The 10,734-nt window shown below is 38.4% G+C and overlaps 1 protein-coding gene and 1 long non-coding RNA gene across 2 annotated transcripts; one reads left to right on the top strand and one right to left on the bottom strand.

Annotated features, from left to right (window-relative positions):
• Positions 1-376: 376 nt before the first annotated feature.
• Positions 377-8,497, bottom strand: LOC103465309 (uncharacterized). Its single transcript, XR_533776.2, has 3 exons — positions 8,411-8,497; positions 1,945-2,045; positions 377-1,384 (listed from the first exon to the last, which is right to left on the bottom strand). It is a non-coding gene; the product is annotated as an uncharacterized LOC103465309 (long non-coding RNA).
• Positions 8,216-10,134, top strand: gpr25 (G protein-coupled receptor 25). The gene is made up of 2 exons (XM_008409997.2): positions 8,216-9,425; positions 9,531-10,134. The coding sequence occupies exon 1, from the start codon at positions 8,246-8,248 to the stop codon at positions 9,410-9,412; it is 1,167 nt and encodes a 388-aa protein (XP_008408219.2). The 5' UTR covers positions 8,216-8,245; the 3' UTR covers positions 9,413-9,425; positions 9,531-10,134.
• Positions 10,135-10,734: the final 600 nt, after the last annotated feature.

The following is a 10,734-nucleotide window of genomic DNA, read 5'->3' as shown; positions in this document are numbered from 1 at the left end:
TTGTGTCTAAATTTACTGGCATAAATGTCACAACATTTAAGGTAAAAAAAAAAAAAACTCTTGAGGATGTTAAAAACTCTTGCAGTTTTTCCAAATAGCATTTTTTTGTGTGTCTGTGAGGAGTTGCTGCAACCAGAAAGTGGCAGCAGCTTGGTCATATTTCAAAACCTGTGTTTTGTTTGTTTGTGGCAGTTCTAGCAGGAACACGAGACACTTCATGACTTTCCTCAGCTTCCACAAAACAAAACAAAAAAACATGATACAAAGGTTAAATTTCAAATACAAGAGAGATAGAAAAGAAATTAAACGGCTACAACAAACATGTGAAGCAAGAACCGTGTGCAAACATTTGAATTTATTTTACGTCTTTATTTATTCATTACACAACAAATATGTACAATCTAATATTTTGTAATATTTGCTTAAATGTTCCTTAAGTTGTAGAGAAATCTCAGTCTTTCCCATCAACAAGCTTCTGGCATAAAATGCTTCCTGATTGTTTTTGTTGTTTTTTTGTTGCTTTGTGTTCTGGGTTGTTAAAGGAGGTTGATGTTAGCTGCTTTGTCGTTTCTTGGATCTGCGTTTAGGATCTTTGTTGCTTTTGGAGCAAACAGCTGTGTCCACATTTCAGCTGGATTTGAGGTGAAGTTGGAGATGGTTGCTGCACCGTCTCTGTGCCGAAGCTGAGCTTGATGGAGGCACAAAACCAAATCCAGAGGCTATCAAGAGGAGGCAGCATCATGCTGAGGGGCATAGTGTAATGAAGCTGGAAGCGTTGCTAGTACCATGAATGAGTGAAATAATGACTGATAGACTGTAAACATTTGGATAAAAATGTGTGATCCAACAGGACAAAACTGGTTTCGGAGTAAATAAAGCAGAATGAATGAATTAACTAGTGAGCAATGAGTTTATTTTGATTTCAATCATATTATTGTAACCAATATAACAGACCAATAAACTCTGCTGGAAACGAATGGACTCTGCTGAAAAAGTCCTTGTATCCCCAGACATTTGATGTTTATAACTTTTCTATTTTGGTAGATGAATTATAATCTTGTTTTCCACTACCTGAGAAACTTTTAAAATATGTGTAACACTACAGAAAAAGGAGACTTTAAGTAGATAAAAGGACAAGAGATACAAGTTAGTAATAAGTAACAGAGTTCATCAGATATCTGGTGCCACATCTGAAAGCGGATGATGATCTCTTGTTATTTTCTTTCTTTCTTGGCGTGTGGATATGGCTTCACAGAAAACACACATCCTCTCTTTCTGGTTTGGCTTTGTGCCTACTAAATGCTCTGAGATGGCAAGATAAGCCGCTATTGATTGAGACGTGTTTTGACTCAAGCAGCTCTGTCTGTTTCAAGTCCGGTTCAGTCTTGCGGGTATGGAAAAGAGAGCAAAGAGTGTTTCTCAGTTTCTGTCGCCTCCAAAAATTTCTACATTCAGATTTTAAGGGTAATTTCTATCTAGTAAAATAAATAAAGTGCTGTGGAAAACTTTGATGCAAAAAGATGTGTTAATATAAAAACCCATCAACACACAGCCAGATTAAAATCGAATAAAACAAATGTGATTTCTTCATGTAGTGAATTAAATAGGTCAGGATGCCACATGTCAGTCAGGTGTGCGACATTTACATTTTTCTGCTCGAAACAAGCAAACGACATTTTAGGTTGTGATTTCTTGTAATTTCCTGCAGTGTGAGCAAATCCCCCTCATTTCCTGCATTTTTTAGCCACACTATAAACATATTTACTGCAAATATTTTTTGGCTGATGCTGTCTTGCATTTAAAATGACTGCCTGATTGAAGGAGACTTGTCTGCATGCTTGAATAAATCTGACATATAGAGTTTTTGCTCTATCGATTTCAGTAAAGCTGAGGTTTTTCATGCAGGATGTGATGAAAAAGCCTGTATGACTGTGTTGAGCTTACGGTCATTTCTTTATTTCCCATCATGCTTGTGTACTTTGTGTGAAAGAGGCTTGATTGAGATGCTTTTCTGCAGGTCATTTTCCAGAGATTTATTATTGAACCTGCAAGACAAATAAACAGAAGTCAAGTTCTCAGAGTTTGTCTTGGAAATATTTTTCCATTTCTTTTGTCTTTGAGGTATAAACCTCATGTTCACTGTGTCTGTCAAAGCTTTTACTTTAATGTGGATGACTGTCTTATAGTTTGTTTTTCTCTGATCTTGTTCAAGACACTTGACAGAGATTTTCACCTTTAACCGTTCTTGCTTAAATTCATTCTTCCACACTGCACAGATTTGTCTGTCTCACAGAAAACCCATATTGCTGCCACAGATCATGCAAATGTCAAGTTCAACATCATAATTTCCTGACTTTTTCTGCTATAGCTTAACGTGGGTGGGAGGTATTATATAAAATCGACTTTTTTGAGGTTTATATCATGTAATAATGTTACCCCTTCATCAAAAGCATACCTGGAGATTTGCTTTGACTCATTCATGCTTGTTTGAAAAATCCTTCAGTTTTCTGTAGCAGCCATTTGCAGGCGCCTTCATACGGTGTGATGCAAAGTCAAACTTCTTTTACGTTGTTTTTGACATATACAACATTTTTATCACAACTAAAGGTAACATAGTTACTTGAAAAATACAGATTTTTAATGTTGACCGTCTGTTAGCTTAGCTTACTTTAGTTGATGCTAGTTTCCCATTCAATTTTCTTCAGATATGAAGCTGCAACATTTTTTCTGTATATACTTTTTGCTTTTTTCATTACACTAAGATATGTATTTAAATCAACCTTTCTCTTTCAAAAGTTATATTCCAGTTTAATCAGCCCTTTATTTAATTATTCAAGTTAATTTGTAATATTTTAGGCAATTGTTTTTTGTCATCTTTTAGTAATTATTTACATAGTACAGATGAGGAATTAGCAAAGTTATTTACATACAATCTCAGTAGAAGTGTCCTAAAGTAGAATGTTACTGAACCTCCATGTTTAATGAATTTACAAGATGAATTTTGATCATTTAAATACTCCTGTCTTCTAAATAAATAGTTTTTAAACCAGCTGATGTTGCAGCGTTGCAACACATCAATTAGAAAGTCATGTTTATTGGTGACAACAGCAAACTGCAGTTGCCTTCACATCATGTAGGAAGTTTTAAGTGAACTATAGTGAATAAAGCTCCATGAGCTGCATTTAAAACATTTCCATGCTAAGCATATCTTGGTGATGTTATTCCTTCAAAGGTGAAAAGAACACCGGGATGTGATGTTGCCAGTGTGAGTAAAAACCAGGGTTTTGTTCAGCAGTAGTTCATGTCTCCTGGAGTGGCTGGTGTGGGTCATTCACCCCACGTAATGATGACAAATGAGGGTCAAACACCTGGGAGCTGTTGTGACATGGCCGCTACTATTTCTTGCTTCTTATGCATTAGGCAGGAATCACACGGTGTAACGTTGGGTTTTTTTTTTCTCCACCCATCCCACTTAAATTCTGTGTAATCCATTCTACTTAAACAGTTCTTGCTTTCATTTAGTTTGTGTCTAAATGAAGCAGAACTTTTCACTTTGACGCCTTAGGGAAAAACAATCTTTTCTTCACGGCTGTAACGAACTCTGAACAAAGGGCGAGCGGCGGGTAAACACCTCCAACCACGAGAGATGAAACAGAACATAGAGCGCATCATGTGCAGTTTTATTTGTGTCAGCTCAACTTTTGATTCGTTTAGCCTCATTAAACAAGACATGCTTCAGAGCCAGTCAGTGGGGTCTTTTTCTTTATCTTTGCACATAATGAGTGTAAAACAGTTTATGCTTTTGTGGGCAGATGTGGAATAGAAGGCCATGTAAACATATTTCTACATTGCAACCACAAATTTTGGTGTAGTTCATTGATATTTTATGAGAATACTTGTGCATCTTTACTGGAGATTTAATGGAAAACAAACAGCATCATGATGAAAAGGTTGAGCAGCGTTTAGTTACGAAACATCATCTGAGCCGTTCACTTAACATGACAGACTGAGCAAGGAGAGCGTTAACCTGCGAAACAACCAGCAAACCTGTGGTACCTCTGAAGTCTGCTGATGGTGAAATTATCAGTTTGTTCACGCTTAAACTCGGATCATTTTAGAAAAAAACTATAGCTGAAAGAAAACCCTCGGATATCCACAATCCAAGCAAAAGAAGGTGCTCAGATAAAACCAAAATGAAACTTTTTAGCTTGTTCAAAAAACAGCAAACTAATGCATTTCACCTTAATCAGACATTATCCCCACTGTGAAACCTGACGGTGGCTGAATTATGCAGTGAAGATGCTTATTTTCATCTGGATGGAGCAAAAAACAAGTTAATCCTAAAATAAGTCCATCAGAGGCTTGAAAATGGGAAAAGATTGACTTTCCACTAGGACGACCTTAAGGATTCAGGTTTAAGGTTGAACCTGAATGACATTTAATGCAAAGTTATACTAAAACTTCCATTAAAAGTCCACTAAAAGCGTAAACTTTGCACTAAAGATGTCATTATTTACCGAATGACACTTCATGAGAACAGTCATAAACATTCACAAAGACTCCTTCATGTTCATAACAGGTGTTATGTCATGTTTATGGCAGCGTTGTGCCAGTCTTGTACACACCTCTTCAAGTAAAGTGTTACCCAAAGCATATGAGCGAGAATGGCCCATTTAAAGTCCGGACTTAAATCCAACAGAGAACAGAAAATAGTTGAACATGGCTATTCACAGAAACTCTCCATCCAGTCTGGCTGAACTTGAACAAAAATAAATTCATATATAATAACATATATCTCTAGACGTTCAAATCCTCAAAAAATAAAAATAAAAAAACCTACTAAAACAAAAGAAACTGCAACAAAAAGTTCCATAAAAAGTAAAATACTGGCTCACAGAGGCTGAGCACAAATACAAACCAAACTTTAGAGCTTTTTAAAAACCTCGTATAACTTTACTTCCATTTCTCAGTTACACGCCACTCATATTAGTGCATCACTTAAAATCCAAATTATGCAAAGTTCAAGGGATGTGAATACTTTTGCGAGGCACGGTATGCGTTTAAAATACAAACCCGCTCTTCATTTGCTTCATTGCAAAAAAAAAAAAAATCAGCGCGAGAGTAAAATCATCTTTAGGAGATCCTCTTCTAAACAGAGTATCCATGGGAATCTTGGCACATTGGGAAGGCCTTTCTCTCCCCGCTCCTCGCCACCTTCCCTGCTGCACCCGTGCACCAATGCAATTGTTTATTTTCTCCCATTGAGGCTGCTCCATTCACCGGCTCTCACATTTACTCTGCTCAACTGGAGTGAGACAGCACTTATTCGAGGAGAGGAATGCGGCGTTCCACTGACAGAGCAGCAAGAATGCCGCAGAAATAATGAAACCTTTTCGGGTAGAAAGTACAGCTGAGGGCAAACCTCGTCAAGCCGAACAATGACGGGCTTGGCAGGACTTTCTGCCGTGATGAGTATATCCGCACATCACCTTGACACTTCAAAGCCGAGGAGTGTTTAAATAACGCGCAGTGAGGATCCCATCGGGGGGGGGGAGGTCATTCATTTTAAGTGCTTTCCTCCTCAGAACAATAAGCTGCTCTCTTGTAAGACGTGCTCTGTCCCCCGACCTTACTTTCCCCAACCGCAGTAAAGCAACAACAAGCAGCAGCACAAAGGTCATCTCTCTTGAGCTCGACCTTGCTTTGGAGAGCTCACCTAGCTCCTTTGTTAGCGAGCACAGGTGCAGCGGCTTCCTCTGCTCCGTCTCTGCCAGAAACCTTCAACCAGACATGGCCGAATGGGTTCAATGCGAGGCGAGGAGTTACATCACTCACACCACCACCACCAGTTATGTCGGTTTTGACGGGCAATGCCAGGCGACTCATACAGAAACTGCACTTAAGTTTCTGTTCTTTTAATCACAAGCAGTGTTTTGCAACGCATTTTTTATGATGACACATGTTGCTTTGTCACAGAGTTAAATGTGTTTACAAGCTTTTGTGATATAACGAGACCAAAACTGCTGACTACACGCTGAGCTGTGGCAAGCAATGACGGCGTGCTTATCCAGAACTGATGGAAAAACTAGCAAGAACTTTAGGTTTTAAACCCGGAAGGTTCAAATAAAATTCGTCAGGCATTTAGGTTTGAAAAGTTGTTTTGCTCATGGTTTATCTGAGACAAACAAGTTGAATTAATATAAGAGGATCACACCTGCACTGGTGAGATTATTTAGAGTTACATATTTGAGCAAATGCCAAATGCAAACAGTGAAACTCCTTGTATATCACCACTGAGATGGAGACATGTCTGCCATCTAGAAGAAATCACCCAGACATTGTTTACAAATTGAAACACCACCAATAACCACTAAAAACAACAACAACTTCATAAACCTGGAACTAATAAAAGCATTTTTCATATTGACAATTGCACTCTTTAAGACAATCAGCTCAAATCAGACGTTTAGATGCTGCTTTTATTAAATCCTAACTAAAATAATGGTGAAATGAGATTACCAAACAATGTTAGGCATTGTAAAGCCACTTGTTTTTCAACGTCATTGACACATCTCTTGCACATCTGAATCGGGTAACTTGTTAATACAGCTTATCTTGAACTTTCACACATGTTGTTATGCTGTAACCACGGAATTCAACATCATTAGTGACAAACCAACACCTAGGAAATAAAACAAAATGTTTTTTAAAAATATTCTCTCAGATAAACATCTGAAAGTGTGGCATGCACCCCGAGCCGAGTGCAGCCAGCTTTCACCACCAACCTCCTGGTGTGTGTTTCTACTTTCTACCAGCTTTGCACCTCTAAACACTGAAATTTCTGCCCATTCTGCTTTGCAAAACAGCTCAGAGTTGGTCAGAATGGTTAGATAGGATCTATGAAAAACATTTTTCAAGTCCTACAGCAGATTCTCAAACGGTTTTACGCTCTTAACACATGACTTATGCGTTGATCTGAACCAAAGAGCCATTTCGTACGTCTGCTTGTATGTTTATGGTTTTTGTCCTGCTGGAAAGTGAATCTTCTCCTCAGTTTCAAGTCTTTTGCAGCCTCTAACAGCTTTCAAACAGAACTAAAGATTTATTAATTTGGTGGCCTCTTAAGGCAATTGAGTTTATTTCGGGGTGTCAGAATAAAAGGCACTGAAAATAAATTCAACATTTTTTGTGGGTTGCAGCTTTAATGAGGGAAAATGCGAAAAAGCTCGAGGGATATGAATATTTGTAAAGAGCCAGTAGAGATGAGATTGATCCCTTATTACTAATTACACAATATTAAAATAAATAGGTTGATAATTTAAAACACAGTTCTTTCTTTATATTTAAACAACACAATGATTTTTATGAAATCAACAACTCAACCTCGTTCTGCTGCCTCAAAGCTTTGTCATGAAACTGAACTCCCTGCAGCAGAAGCAGCTTAGTTAAAAAACAAAAACATGTAGCGCTGATGACATTTCATCCGCAGCCAGCCTGTCGGCTTTAACTAGGACGACTGTGGAAGTGCATTTTCACTTCACAGTTTTAGCAGATTATTGAACAGCATTTTCAGGTGATTTAAGAGATCAACTTACATGCAACTTGTTCCCCCGCAAAGTGTCGACATGTTGCTTATAAGTAATGCAAACTTATGTCTTCTAACAGGTTCCAAAAAATGAATGTTAAGATTTTGCCACAATGATTTTAAGGGTTTGAATGTATTAGAGTGAAGAAGAGTTTAAAAGCAAACACAGAAGTAAAGCTTAGCTGCCCCCTACTGGTCAGATAGATGCAGGAGACATAAAACTGGAAACTTTAGTGGGCAGATATTAAGATTTTTTTAAGTGAAATGATGGCAAGCCACCTGACCACAGACTTGTTGACAGTCCACAGGCGCATGGACGTCCGAGGAGAAGTGTTTTGAGGACATTCTAAAAAATTTACATGAAAAAAAAAAAAACGTTTGTTTTCTTTTAATACAAAACATTTGTCATAGCTTCCTCATGGTCTGTCAGTGATGCTTCTCAAGTTCCAAACTACATGTTTGGACTTTCAGTTTATTGCATTTTCAATTACATGAGAAAAAGCTATAAGGGGAAGTCAAGTCAGACAGATAAAGGAAGACGGTTGTGGCGCTAAGAGAGGAAGAGAACTGAAATAGGATCGTGTTTTTTTTTTTCTCTCTGTGGTTTGCACTCGTAATATCGAGTGGCAGTGTGTTCAGAGGGTTAGATCAGTCACCTCGATGCAGAGCACAACCTCTCCATCACCTCTCAGCATGGGGGACGAAGATTACGACTATTATAGCTATGAGAATGAGTCTAACGTTACTGACAATGAGACCTATAACATTGGCAGTGGCTTTTCAGACCTACCCGGCTCCCACATTTTCCTGCCCACCATGTATTACCTGATATTCTTCACTGGATTCTGGGGCAACATCTTTGTGATCGTGGTGGTGGGGAGCAAAGGCAAAAGAGCAGGTCGCCTGGTGGACATCTTCGTCTTGAACCTGGCCATGGCTGACCTGGTCTTCGTCCTCACGCTGCCTCTGTGGGCCATCTCTTCCAGCCAGACGAACGACTGGGACTTTGGGTTTGCCAGCGAGTTCCTGTGCAAGCTGAGCAGCTACATCATCTCTGTCAACCGCTTCTCCAACATCTTTTTTCTCACCTGCATGAGCATTGACCGCTACCTGGCAATAGTGAAGATGATGGATTCCAGGTACCTCAGAAGTAGTAAGTGCATTCGCATCACTTGTGCTGCCCTCTGGATCGTCTCTGGCATCCTTGGCGTTCCCTCTCTGATCTACCGAAAAGTGGCGCCATCTCTAGGCGGTCAGTCCTGCCAGGAAGAGGACAACTTGGCGATCCTGATCGGCATGAATCTGGGCATGGTGTTCCTCACGTTCATCTTCCCGGTGCTCGTCATCATGGTTTGCTACGGAACCATCATCATGCATCTCAACAGGCACTGCGCCGCTGCTGGGAACGCCCGAGCCGAGGGTCGCCGCAGACACTCGCTGAAGATGGTCCTCTGCATCATCGTGGCGTTCGTGGTGTCCTGGCTGCCTTACAACACCTTCAAGTCCATCAAAATAATTCTCTATCTCTCAGAAGGCGATCTAAGAAATAAAGCATGGCTGCACAACGGGTTCCTCATCTCCTGCTGCCTGGCTTTTCTCAACAGCTGCGTGAACCCGGCCATCTACTTCTTCTTGGACCACCACTTCAGGCGACGGGCGAAGTTCCTGTTCCAGAGCTGCGTCGGGAAGACAAAGATGCTGCAGAGCTTCAACTCCTCTGCTTCTATCACCAACCCCGGCACTTCTGAAACCTATGCGACAAATGGTGGGCGAACGCAGATTCAGATGTCCCTGCAGGAGGAGAACAAGTCATTCATTACCTTCTGAAAGTCCAGAAGAGGTGATGTCATTGTTTTATATTTCAATTAAAATCTATCTGACAATCATACGCAATTTTATTCTTTTTTTTTGTTAAATTCTAGTCTCTGCTCATTTTCTCCTGCAGAGCCCTGATGTATTACGGCAGAACATTAAATAACTCATCTTATTTTTTGTTTGTTTCTGAAATATTTGTTTTATGTTTAATTGTACAATGGTTTTTTTCTTTTCTTTTGACTCACTCATCTAAGAAAATGCCGTTGATACTGTTTATACTGGATGGCAGTACATAACTTGACTGTTTATTTTTTGCATGTTGCATTATTATTTTAGTATTAATCTAACAATAGTTCCTAAACATAACATTAGCTTTGAATTATTAGCATTTTTATGTTTTTTGTAAAACTTTCAAGTTTTGTACTTTTCTGATTCATCTTTTGTTGTAAAACTGCGAGGATTTTTGTAAAGTTTTTTTTTTATTGCGGGAAATAAATGTGTAAGAAAAAAAAAACAGTTTTTTACAATTAGCTGCAAGTTTTTCCAGATAAACACTTTTTATTAAATTGCTGTGAAACTGACAAAGCTCCAGTAATCCATAGTTTACATATGTTAACTACATTTAATGAGTGGTTTGATTTGTATTGTTTTTTAATAAAATCTAATTTTGTTATACATATTTTTATTGCTGCAGTGCTGCTCACCCACTTCTTATGCTTAAACAAATCTATCCACTGTTGTTTAAACATGATTTGAAAATAATACAAATTGACACATTGTAAACATATATATTGAGCTTTGTAATGACAATAAATCTCTTATCAACAAGTTTTAATTATACAAGAAAGACTTTTACACAACCTCGCGATGCTTTCAAACACTCGGCGGTCCTGACAGTCAAAGCACACGATACGTAAAACCATCAAAGTGGAAACATCTGGTTTCACATCGCACGAAAGCTACAAATCAGGTCATATTTATTTGCTAGTTATTTAATCATCATAAACCGATAACGACAATATTCAAATTATTATATATATTTTTTTTTATTTAATTCTCTTGAAGATTTGCACGCATGTAATTTGGATTAACTTTAGATGCATTACAGAGAAGTCTGTTTGAGAAATCAACTCAGACACTTTTCTCACAGGTGTCTTTCTGCAGTTTCTATGGAGAAATAGTCATTTTAATCAAATGCCAAGAGACCACAAAGTACTGTTGCGACTCAAGATGTAGATACATGCTCAATTTCAAAAATGTGTGCTTCAAACTTTATTGAGCTTACTTCATTTTTCACACTTAAAAAACAAACAAAAAAAAGACATAGAAAACCA

The sequence above is a fragment of the Poecilia reticulata genome, linkage group LG5, assembly GCF_000633615.1.
Source record: "Poecilia reticulata strain Guanapo linkage group LG5, Guppy_female_1.0+MT, whole genome shotgun sequence".
Taxonomy (NCBI): Eukaryota; Metazoa; Chordata; class Actinopteri; order Cyprinodontiformes; family Poeciliidae; genus Poecilia; species Poecilia reticulata.
The sequence above is the reverse complement of the archived record's forward strand: the minus strand, read 5'-3'. Positions and strand labels throughout refer to the sequence as shown.

Excerpts from the sequence above, each read along its gene's own strand:
- gpr25 (XM_008409997.2), top strand. The coding sequence starts at position 8,246 with ATGCAGAGCACAACCTCTCCATCACCTCTCAGCATGGGGGACGAAGAT.